Here is a 23,394-nt window from a genome sequence, read left to right as displayed (position 1 = left end):
ATTTGCAGAGGCCAAGAATGATTTACTATACCTGGAGCTTTTCCTCTGTGCAAAAAATGACTAATAACTGTGCACATTCTGTGCAGCATCTGACAGAACAGCTTATTGAACCAGTTCCATGAAATATGCACTGTGTTTCAGCGGCACCAATTTCTTTACTGAGTAAGAAATCCTGAAGTCTTCCAGTAGGGGTTTGCACAAGATTGAATGAGAACTTCAGATGCAAGTGCAAAGATTTAAGAGATCTATGGATTCAACAGCAACTCCACTCAACTTTGAAGACTTGTTGAGTGCCCTGCTTGGATTAAGTTTCTTATAACCAAGTTTTTCATTAATCTGCTCCTGTGAACTTTAAATAATTTAGGCACATCCCTAACTGCTTAGATCAAGTGTGGCTCACACTACAGCTTTCTCTGACAATCCCAAGACAAGGCAACATCTGACAGGACAACGTGTGAGAAATAATATGAACAAAGTAAATGAGGGAATATCAGCAGATACTTCTACTCTGTATTAAATAAACATGTACTGGAGATGAAACAGTCAGCGTAGAATCTATCCAAACCTCCAAGAGTATTTGTCATTAGAAATTATTATAAAATCAATTCTTAATAATGTATGTATATAATTTCAAATATGTTTCAATTTTTATCTAATAATTCAATATGCATTTTTCATATAATTCTATTTTTTTGTTTGTTTGTTCACACCTTTTAAACACTAAATGAAAGTGTTTAAAATTTATTATCATCAGAAATAGCAAATTTAAATGTGTGAATTATCTACAGGTAACAAAATCTTGAAATGCCACTGTGATGGAAGTGATCCTGGCTTACACAGACTCTTGATGTTCTTGATAGCAGTGATTTTGTTGTTGTTGTTATTGTTGTTTTTCTGTTTTTTAGAAGTCATGGACTCATGGGTCTATTTGCTAAGAAGATATACTGAGAAGTCAAAGCTGACATCACTAACTTCTTTTTTTTTGCAATACAGAGAAATACTTGCTAGACAACACACAATAACAGAGAGGTTTAAAAGAGCACCCACTCAAAAATAGGATAGCGGCCATTAAAATCCAACATTTTGAAGAACAGATTGGAGTCACAATAAATGACATGAGTTTGAAAGAATTTCTACTGAAAAAGCAAACTGTCATTAGGCAAATCTGGTGTTAATAAGGAGATATTTGTAGTTCTTCTAGTTGCTTCCCTCTTCCCGCCCGCCCACCTTCCCCCCCCCACCCCCCCGGAATAAGAAAGAAAAGTTTTTTACACTGAAGATTACTTCATATAGTATATATACCCATTAGAGGGTAGAAAAATTAAATTCTGCTAACCATTTGTGTATATCTGAAAAAAATCTGCCTTGTAATAGTGCTTTTCATACTCACAAGTCAATGCTTCTAGAAGCAACTATGCACTTATTTGGAAGTTTAGGCGTAATGGTTTCCAACAGGTTAGGCTTTGGTATGTGGCAAGAATGTAGTTTCTTCTGCAAAAAGTGATAGGGACAATATAGGTACTGGTGTGTACAAAAAGCAGCATGAGATAATAAGAAACAGGCATGGAAGTAGCTTGCCTGAATGCAAGCCAGAAAATGGGGGATGCCACCAGAGTTGGTATTTTATACGAGTGAAGTATGTAAGTGAAAAAAAAAAAAAAAAAAAAAAAAGAGTTGAAGGTGTTGTGAAGGTGTTGTTTGCAAGTTTTGATGATCTGATTAATGGGATCTACCATCCACAGATTCTATCTTAGACTTAATGGAACCTCTTAACAGAAGCACTTTCTGTGTAGAAAGAGCTAGTACTCTTGTGCAACTTGCAGCATTGTCTATTTTCATGTCAAACAGCAAAATCTCAAAAGCAGCTTTATTTCTAGTTTTTATCATCCTGTTGTTGGCAGGTATAAGTAAATAAGAAAAGCAGATTCCTACAGGAATCAAGTGTCAGTCTCTTGCACCTCAAGTGTCTCCTGATTTTATATAGGCAGCAGTGAAATAAGAGGAAAAATATCAGGGAAATTGAAGAAAAAAAAACAAACAAACAAACAAAAAAAACCAAAAAAAAAACCACACAGAAAAATGGGCTGATAATTGCAGAGAAAGGGGAGGAAGATGTTATACAGTTCAGCAAACCTTCTTCAGAAAGATTCTTCATGTAAAAGGAGCTAAAAAACAAAACAAAACAAAACAAAATAGTGCAGTGGCAGTAGGAGTGAGAAAGGGCAAATGAGGTAGCATGATAGCCTGGTACAGAAGTTGGAGAGAACTTGGCAACTGAGAACATGCCTAGAAGAAGGAACAGGGAGCATGCTAGCTTGAAGAAAAACCTAGTCAAAAAATCCTACTCACAGTTTGGAAATATTTTTGTTTATTTTGCATAAAATTTAATACAGCAATCCAGACGGATACAAAAGCGTGCTTTCATTGCATTTGGAGTAATTTTCTGAAGAAAAACAAATGACTACTTCCCTCCCCCCATGATTACATTCTAAAATGGCTGGAAACATACTTGGAGTCAATATGAATAGCAAGAAGAAAAAAGACTGATGCAATTCAACCCTAAATCATCTTCAGATTCCCTCATTCTTTCTTTGACTATTTACACATGTGGCTTCATATCCATAACCCTTCTACTTTCTGATCACCACCAGGCAATGCAAGTGGTGAACATATTGGATTGGATTAATTCTTGTAAGGACTGCTCAGAAGCTTTATAAACAGCAGTATCAGTCTCTCTTACAGTCAGTGTTATTCAAAAAGGTTCAGCATCCCCAGGCCAATGAAGAAATAGATGTGCCACTCTCTCCCTTTGCCTTTCTTTTCTCTATCTCATTCTATTCTTTTAATGCTATTTAATTTCATGATGAATTAAAACCAGCTGTAGCAAAATCTTGCTAATGATAGTACCTACAAAAATGTGTTCATTGCCAGTTTCCAAGACATATTCTTCCCATTCTCCAGTTTCATCTCTGAAATATTTTGCCTTTAGTATATGTGACTACCCATCCTTTCCTGTGAGAGGACAGTCATATAAACAAAAGCATATCAATTCACAGAAAGATGTTTTGCAGAAAATAAAAAGACCAATTCTCTTATGAACAACAACTACAGTGCTCAAGCTATACACCAGCTAATGGCAATGAAAGTTTGTATTTCAGTACTCTCTGATTTCCACAGAAATCAAAAAGGAATTTTTCCACAATGCATGATAGCGAGCTTCATTTGGAGGGCTAGGAGTTTACTCTCATTTTCCTTGAACACAACAGGCTGTCAGCCAAGACACTGAGTCTGGCAGTTCCCTCCTCCTGATTTTCAGTGTCTTTGTGGATGAAATCTTAAAAGGAAAATTCTGAGTAAACAAAAATATGCACACTACAGTGTGCATTTTTCAGAGCAGAATTCTGTGATGAGCCATGGGGTTAATTAAATATTTCCACAACCTAATTGTGTGTGTGTGTATCCTGTGATTTTGGAGACAAAAATGCCATTAAAAAGAAAGTTTATGATTGTTTGTATTACACTGAAAGAGTACACCATTCAGTAATGGTTTCGGTTTCTACTGGTGCTGCACAAGGTATTTCAAAGTGGCACCCAGCCCCAGAAACACCCCTGCTGTGGCAGGATCCTACCCCGTATTCTGTTGATAATCATGATGGCAGTGCGATTACAATGACAGATAATAGGAATAGTGGTGCACACTATCTTAGATTAATAAAGATGGTGAATGGAATGCCATAACATCTGAATCAAAGACTTAGTGTACTTTAAAAATAAATAGAAAATGTTTTCCACTGAGATCAGATATCTGCAAAGCAAATATAGCCAAATACCTTCCTTTTTACACAAAGCCATATTTGAAAGGCCTGGTCAAAGTCTGATGTAGTCAGTAGCTTTAGGATTGTTTGATTTATTGCTAGTTTTGCAAGTTTACTAATAAGAAACAAATGAAAGCTTATTTGAACTTTGTGTTAAGGAAAAGAGATCATGGCAGCACAATGCATTCTTTACCCCCTCCAATAAAAGGGGTTAAAATTTCACATGTAATCCTGGGTCTTCATCACTCAATGGCAAAACTCTCACTGACTTTAACATAGTAAAGCGCTTTCAGGGCTTCAGTTTGGATTACTAGGTTTTAAAAATTGAGTGAGTTCTGAAGCTGGATGCCTCAGTGCTATGTTGAGAAGTCTGGAGCCTGTATCGTCAAATACAAGGTATGTTAAGGAATTGCCTGACAAAACTGTGCAAGGATTTATTTTGGAGGAAAACTGTCCAGATCCACAGTTGCAAAACAGAACCTAAAGCTAAAAATAACATTAAAACCTAAGCTAAAAATAATATTAAAAAAAAAAAAAAAAAAGTTCTTTGTCTTGCAAAGTTAAGCTCAGTGGTTACAGAACAAGGGTGGCAACAGAGGAAAAATGCCAGGGTCTTATCAGGATGATCCAGGAACAACTAATGGCAGCAGAGTGGTATGCTGGTACCTTTCACCGCATGAGACTGCTCGGCAGGAGGGGAAGCAGACTGTCACAATACACAGCAATGCATAAACCGAAACAAAGCTGATGGGTCTAATTTTAGCCCAATTAGCCTTCAACATTATCTCGCTACTCCTTCCCCCCCTCCTCCTCCCCCCCCCCCCCATCCTCCTCCCTTTCTTTATCATGTTACAGAGGGCTATAGCATGCAACCATGCAGCTTGAGTGACACAAATTAACCTTCCCATTCCTTCCAAGGTCACAGTGTAGCCTAAGTGCCTCACAGCTGGAAATCAGACTGTTAATCAGTCAGCAGACCTATTTATTGACTGTTCCAGTTGTTGTTAGTGAAGCAGATGTCTAGATTGATGGGTGATTTCAGTGACCCAAAGCATACAACCAGAACTGATTTCGGAGGCAGAAGTGTGAGAAATTCACTGCATGGGAGACTGTAACTCAGTCTGAGGCAAGCGATTTTTTTCATTGTGGTCTACTGAAGAGAATATCAGCCAAATATGAGGGAACATATATATGTATATTTTTTTAAACTTAAACTTTTTAACTTTTTTTTCAGACAAAGCACCTATTGAAAGGCTTCTGAATATGTCCCTATCAGGCATGAGAAAGCTTGGCCCAGAGCATGTTTGATTTCATTTTCCATTTTCTGGTAAAACTGACGTTGCTCCATGTAATTTGAGAGCTTTCACAATTCTTGGCACCCAATAAGACTTTCCATATGAAAGTCTTTATTTCCATTTTCATCAGTGAAAACACACTTTCACTTTGGTGAGTACAGAAGTTGAAGTTTCTTATTTTATTCCAGTGAAATCTACATTCACTGTAGGAAAACAAACAAACAAACAAAAAACAAACAGCAAAAGCATTTGGAAAGTCTGCAGCACTAGTGCAGGCTATCTAAAACTGCTTTTTCTAAGACATACAACAAAATTACAGTGCTGGGAGAGGGGAGAGCACAAGTGAATAGCAACACATATCTCTTACTAACTTGTCTTCAATCCTTAACATTTAATCCTCCAGCCTGACAGATGGACCAATGTGAACCAGAGCTACCAAACTAACATGAGCAGTCTTTGAATCTGCTGTGAGGTTATAAAGAGCAGCTCTGAAATTTCATTGACAGATTACGTAGAAAGGTTGTGACTGAAATGCCATCCAGTTTTAATGTCATGCAATGCCATCATCGCTCCATTCTCTCAAGAAATCAGTAATGATTTGCCAGAGGTCCTGTGATATGAAGGCAGTTGAAACAGCTATAGTGTTCCCATTATCACACAAGCAAATTATTTTATCTTATATAGGCATGACTGTCATATGTGATGATTTGTGTTATATCAAAGCTATACTTCACTTACCACGTTGCTGCACGTCCTGTATCGGATGTTTCGCCCTTCACAGGTCCTGCGTCCAAAAATTAAAAACAAACCCAAAAATATTAATGGCTGAATACAACAAGCAAGAACACAATGTTTACTGCACCAGCATTTTTCCAATGAGAATCTCAAACCACCAAGCCCCCCACCAACTCCTCCCCAAGGTAAAGGCCTCTATGTACCTAAGTGGATGTTGAGGAATGAATTTTACAACTTTTCAGGTTCCTACTTAAAAAATGATTTTCTAGAAGGTGATATCAGTTTATAAACGAGGCTGGAAGCCAGTGGACAGAGCGTAGCTGGCAGGCAGCATCCAAAGCACATTCATAACATCATCTCTGTGCCTGCCTCAGCCGGGCCCTGGGCTGGGACACAGCTGGGGCAGCCAGACTGGGCCTGCTGGGGAGCAGCCTGTGCACTGGCAGGTGGAAACCCTCCAGCAGCGGCCTGCAGCAGCTGGCTGGTAGCCCTGTGTCCGTAGGGCTTCTTCCAGCTCGGTTCAGAGGGGGGAGGTGAGCGTAAAATTCCACCCCCAATCCTCCATGCCCTCCTGTGGAGTGGCAACCAAAGAGCAGCTGGGCCTGGCAGAGGTTGAGGAGTGCCAGTGCCCCCACGTGTGCTCTCCATGTCTCTCCTCCCCTCCCTATATATACAGACCCATACCAGCTTGGATGGTAACAGGGCTCCTGAAGGAAAGGTCAGCATCCAGGTATATTTTCAGCCCTCAGCAGTATGTGCTCTGAATATTTGACCTTTGGTTTTGTATTTTTCATTCGTTCAGACAGAATACTCCAAGGAGGCTTTAAAGATTATCCTTCAACAGAATAGAATTCCTAACATTTTTAAATTCTTAATTTCACAACTTTTTTTTTTTTTTTTTTTTTTTTTTTTTTTTTTTGGTCAGGATTTAACAAGCACACATTCCTTGAGGACTCAATGCCTGCCAAGACTGAAGTTTTAAATCCAAACCATTTTGAGCTATCCAAGAGAAAGGACAGCATCTGCATGCATTTGTGTGGGTTCTTTTTTTCCTTCTTCTTTTTAAGACTGAAAAACTTTTTCCATACTGAGTTAACTCTAGAATAAACTCAATAGTTTTCCTTTAAGTTATTGAAACCATTCTTCCTCCTCAACACATGAAAAGCAGGTGAGACTTAATTGTGAAATTCCTCCAGTAGTTATTTACACCTTCCTGAGCACAAAATCAGGACAAAAAACAGTTTTGTGAACATACCAAAATGGTGTGATTGCAAGAGAAGATACAAGAACATAAACAAGAAAACAAGAAAATTAAGTCAATCTCTTTTTCAGAAGAAAAATGTAAGAAGTGTAAGAAGAAAGATAATATAATCTCCACTGTAACATTTAACATATGAATTGAAAGCATAATAGGGATACCACAACTTTAATGTTTTTGCAATGTTATATAATTAATTCACATATAATTTTAGCATTGCATGCATGCATAGAAGTCAAAAGTGTGCACAGGGCATCCAGCACTAGGTATAACAGTTTTAGCAATACAATAGTAGACATCATATTCAATAATAGGCTATGAACTAGTAAAGCATACCAGGATTTTTTTTTTTAAAAAAAGAGCAACTCCCGTCAGTATGCCTTTCAGTCCTGAGCAACATAGATAGCTTGATGATATGCTGTTGCGTAGGCTAGACCTCTATTTACACTAGACATTTACTAGTCTTGATTTACACCTACAGAGAGCAAAGGAGAAAGTATATTATATAGCATGCAGGCAGTCTTAGTGCAGTCCTTGCTTACCACACTGAATAGCTTATCCAGCAGACTTGATACATGCCCCATCTCTCTCTTATAAATGCCATAAAACCCACCAAATATATCTTTGCTGTACGTAGATCTGCTGCTATTGAAATTTCAATTACCATAATTTATTAGCCTCAGAAATATTGAACTACCATAGAAATTTAAGCTTCCTTTCTGTCAGCTGCCTCACAATTTCTTTTTTTCACACTTTCTTCATCTCGTCTGTTTCAAAATTAAAAATATAATAATAATAATAAAACACAAACCAAACACATTTATTCTTTGCACTATGGAAAAGAATAGGTACATTTATTTAAACATATGCCACATAACAACTCAGATTTTTCTTCCAATTTCCCTCCTTTGGCTATTGACCAGGGTTGTTCAGAACAAAAGTTCAATTCTGGATGCAGCTAGTGCTGGATTGATGATTTATGAACACTAGCAACCACTCTTGCAAAACTCCCTTTGTCTCCTTGCCAGGATCAAACTTTTGATTTTTGTTGTTTAAACTCATTACTTTCCCAGTTATCACCTATCAACCAAAAGATTCTTTCATACTAAGCTGATACAATTTCATAGTAGGTTTGTAGAGTACTTTGTGTTTCAGATGTACTTGGCTTCAAAACAGTATTCCAGACTCTCTTAAACTGAAGTCCTCCTTTTTGGATTCAAAATTATATGATTTGTTGAAAATAGATGACTAAAAAAGATAAATAATAATTTAAATTCTGCTTCTGAACCTATGCTTAAAATGGGGAAGCTGAAACCTTCTTGAGAATTTAATTCTTCTGGAGACAAATACACAGCTCCTTGCACAACACTAGGCCAGGGCAGGTATTTTCCTCTAGGCAGGGTTTGAATTAATGGTATGGATCCTATGTCTTAGTGTGCAGCATTTCACCTCCAAGGAAGGACCTCAGCAGATTACTGAGACCACTTTATAAGACACAGTTATCACACATCCTCTGACCTTTGTGGGTTAAATAGAAGAACTATCATCAGCAAGAGCCACCCAGAAAAGCCAGAAGTCACCACAGATGGCAAATTAGTCCTAGAGGGCACATAGAGTGTGAGCAATAAGGGGTACTTCTGCAGTCTTCTCTGTCATCAGGCATACACTGTGGGAGATTATGCTGAGGAAAAAGGTGGATGGGGGTTTAGCTTGACAGGCAATTATTATCATGTGAATACGCAAGAAAAGCAAGCTATTGGGAATCATGTTCCATTCTTCAAACCTAGTCACTTGTTTACAGTAAAGTTTATGAAAGAGGTTAACAACTTTTAATATGTTAAAATATTCACTCAGTTTAATGTAAACAACCCCAAACCGTGGTATTTATTTCTCCAGGCTCCAGTTTGTAGAGGGACTTAGTTCAAGTCCCCCCCCTCAAAGGTTTAAAGTAGATGTGTGTTTGTGCTCAGCTAGAGCTAGAAGATTTTCAATAATCCATGCCAGTAAGAACAGCAACCCCATGCCAAAGTTGCCTTTATCTGTAATTACCAAAGGTGATGAAAGAGATTTGCAGAGGTGGACCTCATCAACTCCTGCCACTCTCAGTGGTCATCAAAGTTTGAAGTGCTTTTCTTAAGAAACAAGCCTTCACATAAGCAAGCAACTAGGAGCCAGAGGTAGGTTATTTTTGTGGATCTGAATTTTGATGCAACTGTTCACCACAGGGGTTTGAAAGTTGATGTAATGCTGGACAATCTTCACTCTCCTTTATTTTCACACCCCTTGATCACCACTCTTCTGGGTTACGTTTTGGTTCTGGCACTGCACCTGTGAGAAAAGCATGCTGTGTGCCTTTCTCCTCCCATGGGATATTAAGAGGGGCTGAGTCAGCCCTCCACTTACCCTAGTGACAAGCATGCACAAGATAACACTTCACACACAGTAACACCATCTTGCATCCCTCTTTCCTCACTCTGTTACTCCTAACTCTTTTCCAAATGTTGTGCAGTATTATGACCCCCACCCATTCTCATTACAATTTATGTATTTGTCTTTTTCTGAGGAACAGAATCTCTTTTTTCATTCTCTCAGTTTATTCCTTTTCTCATAATGAAAACTTGATGAAATGCCTTATGTACCAAATTGTTAGGAAAAAGAAAGATACATCAGGACCATGCTGAATGTATGAGTTCACTTTTTCATTTTATCTGGTAAGATCTGCCCGAATGCATGTTCAAATCATTCAGTTAAGAACAAAATTATAAACAATATAATTTTTTTTTCCTTATTCTTTTGGTAACATGTCCCTCATCTGACAATGGCTTGTGCAGATGTGCTGGTGTGTTTTGACATGATGCTTGACTTTTTAACTGTAAAATCATGAAATGTCTTGGGTTGGAAGGAGCCTTAAAGATAATTTACTTCCAACCTCCTTGCCCTGGGCAGGGATGCCACCCACTAGATCAGGTTGACATCCAAATCATCGAGCCTGGCCTTGAACACCTCCAGGGATGGGTCCTCCATAGCTTCTCAGGGGAACTTGTTCCAGTGCATCACCACGCTCAGAGTGAAGAATTCCCTTATAACATCTAATCTAAATCTCACCTTTCAGTTTATAAGAGATTCTGCCTTGACCTATCACTGTCTGTCTGAGCAAAAAATAGTTCTCCATCCTTTTTATAAGACCTCTTTAAGTACTGAAGAGCTGCAATAAAGTCACCCTGGAGCCTTTTCTTCTCCAGGTTGAATATCCCCAGCTCTCTCAGCCTTTCTTTAGAGAAGTGTTTCAGCCCTCTGATCATCTTAGTTGCCCTTCTCTGGACCTACTCTAACAGATCAACATCCTTCTTGTGTTTGGGGCCCCAGAAATCTTTAATTCTTTCTATTTCAGTGACTAAGACACTCTTGCACCATCTTCAAATAGTGAAATACCAGAATTGTTACAGGAATAGTTAACCTTGGGACAAGAAAAGTGGGCCTGGATAGACAACCCAGCTTTCCCTGTCAAAATTTTTCACAGATCTTATCTTCTGCAGGAGATAAAGAAAAAAAAAAAAAATCAACAAAATGCTTGGAGGCAAAGTGCCAATTTAAGCCACTACGGGCAGGAAGCTGGCTAGTCAAATCAAAACATGAGCTTTAATCTGTGGCTGCTAAAGGCCTACTTTCTGCATAAATGTTTTCCACAATACTTTAATTAAGGAACTGTGTATTTTGAGGTAAATAATGTATCATAATTAGCATTAAACAAACAGTGACTCTCATGCATGTGAGAGGTGGGTATGGGACTAACAAAACACCAGCATACCAGGCTTTACACTCAGACTTTTCTGTAAATCTAGAGTAAATTTACTGGAATCAACAGAATAGAATATGGCTATACACATGTGCAATACAACTATACCGTATATCAAAGTGATGTTTTTAGCAAAATCATAGAATGGTTTGGGTTGGAAGGGACCATAAAGACGATCTCATTTCAACACCCCTGCCATTGCCAGGGACACTTCCCACCAGACCAGGTTGCTCAAGGCCCCATCCAGCCTGGCCTTGAACACTTCCAGGGAGGGATGGGGCATCTGCAGCTTCTCTGGACAACTTGTTCCAGTGCCTCGCCACCCTCATCATAAATAATTCCTTTCTAATAGCTAATCTAAATCTCCCCATTTCTAGTTTAAAGCCATTACCCCTTGTCCTATGACTCCACTCCCTGACAAAGTGTCCCTCCCCAGCTTTCTTTTAGGCTCTCCTTAGGTACTGGAGGGACTCTATAAGGTCTCCCTGGAACCTTCTCTTCTCCAGGCTGAACAACCCCAACTGCCTCAACGTGTCTTCATAGAAGAGAGAGGTTCTCCAGCCCTTTGATCATCTTCATAACTCTCCTCTGGACTCATTGTAATAGGTTCATGTCCTCCTTGTGCTGGGGGCCACAGAGCTGAATGTAGAACTCCAGGTAGGGTCTCACCAGAGTAGATGGGGAGAATCACCTCCCTTGACCTTCTGGCCATGCTTCTTTTAATGCAGCTGAGAATATGGCTGATTTTCTGGACTGTATACATGCACATTGCTGGCTCATTTTGAGTTTTTTGTCAACCAACACCCCCAGCTCATTCTCCTCAGGCTGCTCTCAATCCATTGTCCACAGAGCCTGTATTTGTGCTTGGGATTGCTCCAAATCGAGGTGCAGGACCTTACACTTGACCTTGTTGAACTTCTTGAGGTTCACACAGGCCCACCTCTCAAGCCTGTCCATGTCCCTCTGGATGGCATCTCTTCCGTTCAGCATGTTGACTGTACCACACATCTTGGTGTCATAGGCAAAATTTGAGGGTGCACCCAATCCCCCTGTCCATGTCACCGACAAAGATGTTAAGAGCGCCAGACTCAATACTTACCCCTGTGGAACACCACTCATCACTGATCTCCACCAGGACACCGAGATGTTGACCACAACTCTTTGAGTGTGACCATCCAGCCCATTTCTTACTCACTAAGTGGTCCATGCAACAACTCCATTTCTCTCCAAATTAGAGACAAAAAATATCACAGGAGAGACACTGTCAAATGCTTTGCACAAGTCCACATAGATGTCAGTTGTTTTTCTCTTATCCACCAATGCTGTAACCCTGTCAGTGCCTGACAAATCTGGTGTCCTATCTTTCCTTAGTGAAGCCATGTTGGCTGTCACCAATCACTTCTTTATTTTCCATGCGCCTTAGCAGAGCTTCCAGGAGCATCTGTCTCCATGATCTTGCTGGTCACAGAGGTGAGACTGACTGGCATGTAGTTCCCAGGGTCTTTCTTTTTTCCTTTTTTAAAAATAGGGTTTATGTTCCCCCTCTTCTAGTCAGTAGGAGCTTCACTGGACTGCCCCATCTTCTCCTATATGATGGACAGTGGCTTAGCAACTACATTTGCTATTTCTCTCAGGATCCTTGGATGCATCTTCCAAAATACGAAAATATGGTCCAAAATATGGACCCTTCCAGAGAGGGTCCATATTTTCCATAGTCTTCCTTTTATCACTGATGTACCTATAGAAACCTTTCTTTTTGCCCTTGATGTTTCTGGACAAATTTAATTCTAACAGGACTTTGACTTTCCTATTCTGATCCCTGGCTGCTCAGACAATGTCTCTGCATCCCTCTCAGGCTACCTGTCCTTGCTCCCACTCTATGTAGGTCTCCGTCTTCTGTTTGAGTTTGTGCAGGAGCTCCTTGTTCATCCATACAAACCTCCTGGTGTTTTTGCATGACTTCCTCTTTGTCAGAATGCATTGCTTCTGAGGTTGGAGATAGCAATCCTTTTTATTAACCAGCTTTCTTGGGCTCTTTTTCCCTCCAGGGCTTTGTCCCATGGTACTCTACCAAGTAGTGCCTAAAGAGTGCAATCAACTCCCTCAAAGTCCAGGGTAGTGAGCTTGCTGTGCTGCCCTCATGATCTTCACTGCCCTCACGATCCTAAACTGCATCATTTAATGGTCACTGTGGCCAAGGCTGCCCTTTAGTTTTGCATTCCCCACCAGCCCCTCCTTGTTGGTGAGAATGAGATCCAGCACAGCACTTCTCCTTTTTGTCTCTTCTAGCACTTGGAGAAGGAATTTGTCATCAGTGTATCCCAGGAACCTCCTGGATTACCTGTGCCCAGCTGTGCTGTCCCTGAACAGATATCAGGGTGGCTGAAGTCTCTTATGAGGACCAGGGCCTGTAAACATGAGGCTGCTTCTCTGTCTGTGGAGGGCCTCATTTAACTGGTCTTCTTGATCAGGTGGCCTGTAGCAGACCCCCAATATATCACCTGTCCCTACCCTCCCTTTAATCCTGACCCATAATCTCTGTCAGCTGTCTCTTGGAGAAAAAAAACAAAAACAAAAACAAAACAGAAAAACAGTGGCTTTACTTGATACTTACCTAAACCAAAACCTGATTGATTGTTTAGGAATTTGAAGAACATGTGAACCCTTGTATCTCAAATATCAGATTCCTTTCATGGTGTTAGTAGAAAAGAACTGCTTGCTTCTGGCTATGCAGTGCTTGTTCAAATGAAGTGGTGAAATGTTGCCTGCAGAAAGCCATTAGACTTCTAAAATCTTGCTTACGGTGTAGGCTACAGTGCAAGAAATAGCCAAATATCAGTAACTGAGCTAGCTAGTTTTGGGTTACTTTGTCTATCTCTTGCAGTCTAGCTGAAATAGTAGTGAGCCAGAGAAACTTAATTTATCTATTGGTCTTGTAGATATACATGTAAGTCTTTCATTTCAAAGGCAAGACTAGTCTCAAGTCACAATTTCATTTTAAGTTCCAGAAGATTTGAGAACGTTATACAAAAAACAAGCAGCTGCAGTTCCAACAGTGCTTCCACTCACACAAAGTTCTTATTCCAGATAGCTTCTGCTACTCCTGGAGTTTAAGGTTGGCATCATATTTACTCCAAAGTTAGGCAGACCTTGCACTTTGCAATACAAATTGCTAAATAGAAAAAAGTCTATTTCAATTTTTACTGTCAGATTAGTCTTTGCATTATTCAGAGCCACTAAATGTTACTTTCTGAGTAACAGCTGGCAATAGCACTCCTTAAACTCTCAGCAAAACAGAAACTGTCCAATCCAATTAAAATAAATTAAAAAAATCAATTTTGAAGAAAACAAAAGGAAAGACAGAGGATAATTTGTCAGAGAACTTCAAACTGTTGTTATTGTTGATTTTTATACAGTCATTCTCTGTTACTGCAGTTTTTTTTCCTTAAGAGTTTTTAAAATAACTTTTAGATTTGCACATATGACAAATCACGTATATACAGGAAGTTCTTACAGTTGCAAGTATTTTCCAGTTACTCACTAGCTGAGAAAGGCTGAAAAAAAAAAAAAAAAAAAAAAGCAAGAATTAAATAATTGCCTTTCAACAGAACACTGGTAAGGGGTCTCTCCACAGGCCAAGTGGAAAGAAAATACAACATTATATCTCACCTGGCTTGTTCTATCACAAAGATAGCATCTAGAACCTGTCACAGGACCCCAAGTACTTAAATCCCAAATGCGAACATGCCTGAGCTCAGATCTAGATCCAAGCTCTGCAGCTGGTCTTTACAAAACAAATGTGCTGAATATGAATCCATGGTCCCCATGCTTTGAGGAAGTCTGAACCACATGTGTTAGTCCAGCTCCAGTTAAATTCTCATGCTCTCTCATGTACAGCTTGTGGCTTTACAGTTTCACAACTTACTTTTTTTTTTTTTTTTTTATAGGTAGCAAGGCTTATAAAAACTCAACATCATGCGAAGACCTGGCTGATTTAATTATTTTTCATTTAAATCTCAGAACAGATTTATTGAAAGAATTATGAATATACAGGAACTTCTCCAGTGAACCTGAGTTTATGAACTGTATATCATACAAGTAAAGGGTTCACAGACATTTTTGCAAGGTAGGCTACATCTCAATAGAGAGACAGATTTTATAGAGATCATATCCATCACTCTCAGCTGTAGGTACAATGCTGGCTGTTGTTCATTACAGCACAGATCACTTCCTCACATAAAACACCAGCATGTAGCATCCTTATAGCAAGTCTAGTAATTGCATGGGAAAAGGACCTGTATGAAAACATTTGATACTCTTTTTTTAAATTCTTTTATTCTTTTTTTTTTATTGTAGCACAGCAGCTGGAAATTAGGACAGCCAACACAATGTAACTGTCTCTCCAGAGAGCACCAGTAATCACTCCACAGTCCACAGCACTGATCTAAATTCTATGATACTTGCAGCTTTCGATAGTATTAACTCAAATTTAAGATTACAGCTCAGTGTTTCTACTGACAGGTACTGCTGGAACTGTAATCTCTCTTGAAAATTGGAAATGCTTCATTAAATCAAAGCAGGAAGGAGTCTCATAAATACAAATTTGACTAATACTAAAGTATATAAAAAAATATCTTTTAAAATGCTGGTATATGGTACAATTTTAACCAGCAGTGTCCACAAACTAAATATAATCTAAATTTCTTACAAAAATTTTAGATCACCTAATATAGCAGGGAGAACACCCATGATAGAGTAAAGCAGTTCCAGATAGCAACTGAAGCAGGAAACTAGACAGCTATTGAGGTACCCTAAAAGTACCCTGAAAGTAATTTACACTGTATTAGTATACATTTACAGATTCAAACGGAATAATGAAAACCATTCTCCCAAATAATCTCATACCTCAACTGATTTAAGAATTCTGACATTGAGTGACATCGTATGATCCATCAGAACATTATTTAGATTTGTGAATGTATTTAGCAATTACTTTAGCATTTACATGTATGCATTAAATTTCTGGTATGTATTCTACAGACCACAAGATAGCAGAGAGCTTATTCTTAGAATTAGAAAATAAAGAGCTTTTTAAATGATCATTCTGACACACACAGGAACATTTTATAAAATGTAATAATTTGCCTTATTTATCAGTGCCAGGATTTGACAAGGCAGCATTTTTTTCATCTCATAATAGAAGGTAACATAAATTACTCCAACTATCTTATAAAGAAGCAACCCAAGATCTAAAGTAGCTTTTCCATTGTAATTTTCACTCAGAATTTTAAGGGACCTTTCATTAATGTTATATTTGAAATACTTTAAATTCTCTTTATCTGAGAATCTAAACCTATAAGACAGCTGAGTTTGTGATTGGAGCTTGAAACTATGAGTCACAGTGAGACGCCTTGAAAAAACTCCAAATCCAATTGTGAAGCAGCAAAAGAACAGCAGACAAAGCTTTGATATCAACATTATATACAGCTGAAACTGTAAACTAGATTTTTCACATATGTAGTATTTGATGTATCCCTTTTAACAGCTAGTCACTGTTGCTGTAATGTTCTTTTTTCCCTCCATTATTTAACTTTAAGCTAACATGAATGAACACTCACCTATTCTGCCACATTTAGACAGACAGCAAACCCTTTGATTCTTGATTCTTCAATGGACAACCTATGTGATCATAGTGGGAAAGTAATAGTCCTTCATGAAATAGTCTATTATATTTTGAACTTCATGTACTATGGCACATGAAAAATATTACACAGCATAAAATCAACCTAATTTTAGCTGATTTAGCCAGTTTATTGAACCTAATCTCCAAAAATACATTTTCATATGTTATACTATTGATTGACTGAGTCAAACTACAATAAAACTAAGAGTCAATTATATGAATGTACTTTTCTCACTTCTCTGCAATATGCAATAGCAGTGGGCTGAACAATCAAAGTAGTGAATCACTATGCTTACTACTTAGCTTACTTATCAAACAGAGCTAGTGGAAAGGCTAATCCATACTGGTGGTTTGCTTTTGCATGCCATCAGCTGAAGGAAGGAAAGAAGATATTTGAAAGGGAAATAAAAAGTATATTCCAACAAGTAGCATAACCAGTATGAAGAATCTATGCAAAGACAGATTCCTTATAAATCCTCTCATGCATTCCCTTTTATTGCTGAGGGAAATTTGTCAAGAAGATGTTGACATTCTTTGGCTACTGACATATGGGTCAGTATCTGACATAATCATTGTTACAAAGAGGAAATCCAGTGTAAACTGCTGAATGGAGTGGAGGTTTTCCACCTGATGATCTCAGATGTTCACCATTAAGCTCAGATTCAGTATCCATGGAACTTCATGTTCAGCATCCATGGAACTTCATGTTCAGCTTAGCACTCTGCTGCATATATACTCACACAAACTGTTCTCTGCTTCATGCTTTAGCCTGAAACTGCAGCAGCAATAACAGGTAGGATTTATAATTAGATTGAAACAACTTTTTGTCTGTTTCACACACTATTCATATCTTGTTCCACAGATTTTTTACATATTATCTACTGAAATTATTCCCAGTGTTCTTGGACATCCCACTTCTCTGCCATCTCTACCACCTTAACAGAAAGTGATGATGAATTTGCAATACAATCAAAAAAATCACAGTTGTATTCCTGCTAGGCTAGAAACAGTAAAACAGTTTAAATACTACAAAAATACTTGTTAATATGAACAGTACAATTCCAGAACACAGAATATTTTTAGCATCAGGATATGTGAATGTAGTGTAATTCATAATTTTCTTAAGATCTGAAAACCCTCCAAAACAAGCAAATGAAATAAATTTAGCCTCACCTCTGTGCCTAGCAAGATTATGGAAAAGATCCTCCTGGAAGCAATGTCAAGGCATAAGCAAGACAAGGATGTGATCCAAGACAACCAGAATGGTTTCACCAAGGGCAACTTGTGCCTGACGAAGCTGTTAACCTTCTATGACAGAGTGACTACATCAGTCAACGAGGAAAGACTGGCCAATATCATCTATATGGAGTTCTGTAAGGCCTTTGACATGATCCCACATGACATCCTTATCTCTAAATTGGAGAGAGGTGGAATTAGAGGGTGAACCATTTAGTGGGTAAGGAATTGGCTCAAAGGCTGCACCCAGAGAGCTGTGGTCAATGGTTCTATGTTCAGACACAGGCTGGTGATGAGTGGTGTCCCTCAGGGGTCTGTCTTGGGACTGGTGCTGTTTAATGTCTTTATCAGTGACATAGACAGTAGGATCAAATGCACCCTCAGCAAGTTTACAGATGACACCAAGCTTAGTGGTGTAGCCGATACAAGAGAAGGAAGGGATGCCATCCCAAAGGGACCTGGACAAGCTTGAGAATTGGTCCACATGAACCTAATGAAGTCCAGCAAGTCCAAGTGAAAGGTGCTGCACCTGGATCAGGACAATCCTAGACAAGAGTACAGACTGGGAGAATCATAGAATATCCTGAGTTGGAAGAGACCCTTAAGGATCATCAAGTCCAACTCTTGACACCGCACAGGTCTACCCAAAAGTTCAGACCATGTGCCTAAGTTCACAGTCCAATCTCTTCTTAAATTCAGACAGGCTCGGTGCAGTGACCACTTCCCTGGGGAGCCTGTTCCAGTGTGCAACCACCCTCTCTGTGAAGAACCCCCTCCTGACGTCCAGCCTAAATTTCCCCTGCCTCAGCTTAACCCCGTTCCCACGGGTCCTGTCACTAGTGTTAATGGAGAAAAGGTCTCCTGCCTCTTGACAACCCCTTACGAGGAAGTTGTAGACTGTGATGAGGTCTCCCCTCAGCCTCCTCTTCTCCAGGCTGAACAGGCCCAGTGACCTCAGCCGTTCCTCGTACGTCTTCCCCTCCAGGCCTTTCACCATCTTCGTAGCCCTCCTCTGGACACTTTCCAACAGTTTCATGTCCTTTTTATACTGTGGTGCCCAGAACTGCACACAGTACTCGAGGTGAGGCCGCACCAGTGCAGAGTAGAGCGGGACAATCACCTCCCTTGACCTACTAGCGATGCCGTGCTTGATGCACCCCAGGACACGATTGGCCCTCCTGGCTGCCAGGGCACACTGCTGGCTCATATTCAACTTGCTGTCTACCACGACCCCCAGATCCCTCTCTTCTAGGCTGCTCTCCAGCGTCTCATCGCCCAGTCTGTACATGCAGCCAGGGTTTCCCCGTCCCAGGTGCAGGACCCGGCACTTGCTCTTATTGAACTTCATGCGGTTGGTGATCGCCCAGCTCTCCAACCTGTCCAGATCCCTCTGCAAGGCCTTTACGCCCTCATTTGAGTCCACAACTCCTCCAAGTTTGGTGTCATCAGCAAACTTGCTCAAAATACCCTCTATTCCTACATCCAGATCGTTTATAAAAATATTGAAAAGTACCGGCCCTAAAATGGAGCCTTGAGGGACCCCACTGGTGACCGCCCGCCAGCCTGACGCAGCCCCATTTACCATAACCCTTTGGGCCCTGCCTGTTAGCCAATTGTTCACCCATCGTATGATGTTTTTATTTAGCTGTATGGTGGACATTTTGTCCAGTAGGATCCTATGGGAAACCGTGTCAAAAGCCTTGCTGAAGTCCAAAAAAATCACATCAGCTGGTTTCCCTTGGTCCACCATACGGGTGATCTTATCATAAAAGGAAATCAGGTTAGTTAGGCAGGACCTACCCTTTACAAACCCATGCTGGCTGGGACCAATGACTGCTTTGTCCCCCAGGTGCGCCTCAGTAAGTCCGAGAACCAACTTCTCCATGATTTTACCAGGCACTGACGTGAGACTGACAGGCCTGTAATTGCTAGGGTCTTCTTTCTGACCCTTCTTGAAAATTGGCACAACATTTGCCAGCTTCCAGTCTACCGGGACCTCTCCAAATTCCCAGGATCGTTGAAAAATAATTGATAGAGGTTCCGCGATGACATCCGCCAGCTCTTTCAGCACCCGGGGATGAATCCCATCCGGACCCATGGACTTGTAGGGATCCAGGTGGAGTAGCAAATCCCGCACACGTTCAGAGTCAGTTGGGAGTTTGTCATCCCCACCGTCCTGGTCCTCCAGCACAGGGCACCCTGGGTCCCGAAGCCCATCATCGGCATTGAAGACAGAGGCAAAGAAGGCGTTAAGCGTCTCTGCTTTGCCTACGTCATCGTCTGTGAGGAGACCTTCCCTATCAAGGAGTGGCCCTATGTATTCTTTAGTTCTCCTTTTTCCATTTACATATCTAAAAAAAACCTTTTTATTTTCTCTCACAGACACAGCCAGCTTCAACTCTAGCTGTGCTTTGGCCACTCGAACTTTCTCCCTACAAACACGAACAGCATCCCTGTATTCTTTCCATGACGCCTGGCCCTCCTTCCAGTAGCGAAACACTCTGTTTCCGCCTAATCTCCATTAGGACATTCCTGGTCAGCCACGCCGGCCTCCTGCCCCGCCTGCCTGACTTGCGATATTTTGGAATTGCCTTATCTTGTGCTTCTAGGAGGCATCGCTTAAAGAGTGACCAGCACTGGTGAGAACTCACTGAGAACAGCTCTGCAAAGAGGGACTTGGGGGTTTTGGTGGATGAAAAGCCCAACATGAGCCAGCAGTGTGCACTTACAACACAGAAGGCCAACTGTGTCCTGGGCTGCACCAACAGAGGGGTGGACAGCAGGTCGAGGGAGGGTATTATGCCCCTCTGCTCTGCACTTGTGAAACTCCTGTAGTGCTGCACCCAGGTCTGGGTCTCACAAACCAAGAAAGATAGGGGGGTCCAGAGGAGGGCTATGAAAACAATTAGAGGGCTGGATCACCTCTCTTACAAAGAAAGGCTGAAAGAGCTGGGGATAGGGTGATGCAAAATACATTCCAAAATAGATGCTCTGGGGAGAAAAATCAAGCACAGCACTGCTTCGTGTTTGAGGGAATGAACTGTCCAGCTGGGTTTGTTCAGCCCAGAGTGGAGCAGGCTGAGGGGATGCCTCATGGCAGCCTGCAGCTCCCTCACAAGGGGAACAGAGGGGCAGGCGCTGAGCTCTGCTCTCTGGGGACAGCGACAGGACCAGAGGGAACGGCATGGAGCTGGGACAGGGGAGGGTCAGGCTGGGGGTTAGGGAAAGGTTCTGCACCCAGAGGGTGGTCGGGCACTGGGACAGGCTCCCCAGGGCAGTGGACTCAGCACCAAGACTATTGGAGTTCAAGAAGTGGTTGGACAACACTCTCAGACACATGGTCTGATTTTTGGGTGGTCCTGGGTGGAGACTGGAGTTTGACTCGATGATCCTTGTGAGTCCCTTCCAACTGAGTATGCTCCAGCCTGAAGAAGAGAAAGCTCCAGGAAGACCTCATTGTAGCCTTTCAATACTTAGAAGAACTTACCAAAAAAAACAAAGACAGAACAACTTTTTGACTTGGGCAGATAATGATGGGACAAGGGGATATGTTGTTAAACTGAAAGAGGGGAGATTTAGTTTGGATTTTTTGAAGATATTCTTCACTCAGAGGGTGGTGAAGCATGCCCCATCCCTGGAGGTGTTCAAGGCCAGGTTGTGCAACCTGATCTAGTGGGTGGCATCCCTGCCCATGTCAGGGGTGTGTGTAATTAGATGATCTTTAAAGTCCCTTCCAACCCAAACCATCCTATGATTCTATGAAATTCACATGAATTTCAGATATCTAAAGAACATTAACCTTTTTTCTTAATCCCGTGTTTGCTTGAGTCACAGTTATTGAATACCTTTACTGACACACAGAATCCAAAGCATTCTGTGATTCTCTGACACACTGGTATTTTCACTGCAGCTCTGCTGAACCATAGACACCATAAAAATCTGAGGAGAAAAGCAACAACCATATTCCAGCATCTCTCCACATGCTCTGCCAATACATTTCCAGTGCCCTGTAGCCAAATACCTAATAGCTAAGAAAATTATGTTCTCTGTAGAAGCACAACAGTTGTTAGTTTGTCCCTCGAGAAATTGAAGTGTTTCTCCTCTTTACAGGTTTTGGCCAGCAGTGCTTCAGGACACTTCATGATGGAGAGTAAACAGATGAGGAGTATTTTTTTCCTGAGCTTTGTATCAATAAAAGGATGCTGAAACTGAAGGGCAAAACATTCTGAAGTGACAAACAATACTTCTTTTACCCAAAATACAATTAGTCTGGGAGCTTCACTTCTACAAGTGCATTGAGGCAAACAACTGTAAATTCAAAAGGAGTTTGTCAAAGTGAGTTACATAGAGAGTTATTTCCAACAAAGAGCATTAAAAATATCATGCTTTGAGTTTTAGCCCAGTCTTCACCTACTTGTTACTAGAATGTCCTCTTCCTGCATCTGCTTCTGCCACTCGAGTCAGCCAGTGCTCCTCACTTTGATGCAGGATACCAGGATATGTAGTTGACTTGGGCTTATAGCTTGTTTCCTAATGCTACTGGCACATTTATTTATAACATTACCATACTAAATGTCCTTAGCATAATCAGGACCAGTTGCTGTAGTTACGTGATTTTTTTAAACAGCCTCTACCCTCAAATGTTTACTATCTAAAATGGTAGAAAATAGAATTTCTTCCTAACACTTTCCATTCTTTCGTCACAGCTGCACAAGCATAACACAAAACATGTTCCCAAAACAAACAACACAAGCACTAGGATAACTTTGGCAAACAAAAGCTGGAAATAAAACTGTTTTTCTTGAGTTAGCTGAGTACACTAATGGTGTTTAGGAATGGACAATTAGTCTTTGCATTTCTTCAAAGACAATACACTAGGCTTTTAATTTTCATTTGATGCTCTGAAAGCCATCTCATATAGAACTAAAAGGCATAAGGCATTACAAAAATCCATCCCAGGAGAACTACTTAGAACTACTAATTTGTTCCAAAACATCTAAATATGTGGTCATTTTTTCCATTTGCTAGAAGGATGTAGTGTCTTCCTTTATTCTGCTGTGTAATTATACACAGTAAACACATGAGATAAATTGTATCAATCAAGAAATTGTTTTAAAGAGGTTGAATTTTTTCTAGCCTTGCCAGATTTGAAATACTCATGTACACAGGCCTATTTTCAAACCTTCAAAGTTTGGATGACTTTCTTTCTCCTGCTCCCTCTCTGCCTTTTCCTTAGCAACATGAACTGCCTGTATAGCACACACACACAAAAAATAATTAGTTAAAATCACTATTTCATTTGCAACTTCATGCAGGAAAAAGGAAAAACTACCTGAATGGACCAAAATTTGCATTTGTTTTCTTAAAGCAGGAAATATTGCTTATACACTGAATGGACAGTAGTTAGGTATTGTATGAAAAGCAAGAACTCTTATTTGTGAGCTTATTGACTGAGGTAGTTTCAGAGACCTGAACAATACAAGAATCAGATGGAGGAGTTGTTTGTATGCCCACATGCTGCAGAACACTTATGCTACTACTACCATGGGCCTCCAATACTCTTCTTCTGTAAAGAA

General features: G+C 40.3%; 1 protein-coding gene across 7 annotated transcripts in view; it reads right to left on the bottom strand.

Moving 5' to 3' along the window:
• ADAMTSL1 (ADAMTS like 1) overlaps positions 1-23,394 on the bottom strand; it is a gene marked incomplete at its 5' end in the record, with an annotated part of 470,451 nt that overhangs the window by 157,186 nt on the left and 289,871 nt on the right. For all 7 annotated transcript variants that reach the window (XR_014687385.1, XM_084504894.1, XM_084504895.1 and 4 more), the window contains one exon: positions 5,849-5,894. Coding sequence is in view for 6 of the 7 variants with exons in the window: in XM_084504894.1 (XP_084361020.1) it covers positions 5,849-5,894 (46 nt within the window). The remainder of the gene's footprint in view (positions 1-5,848; positions 5,895-23,394) is intronic.

The sequence above is a fragment of the Aythya ferina genome (assembly GCF_964211825.1).
Source record: "Aythya ferina genome assembly, chromosome: Z".
Taxonomy (NCBI): Eukaryota; Metazoa; Chordata; class Aves; order Anseriformes; family Anatidae; genus Aythya; species Aythya ferina.
Note: the sequence above shows the minus strand (reverse complement) of the source record. Positions and strands in the feature narration are given on the sequence as shown.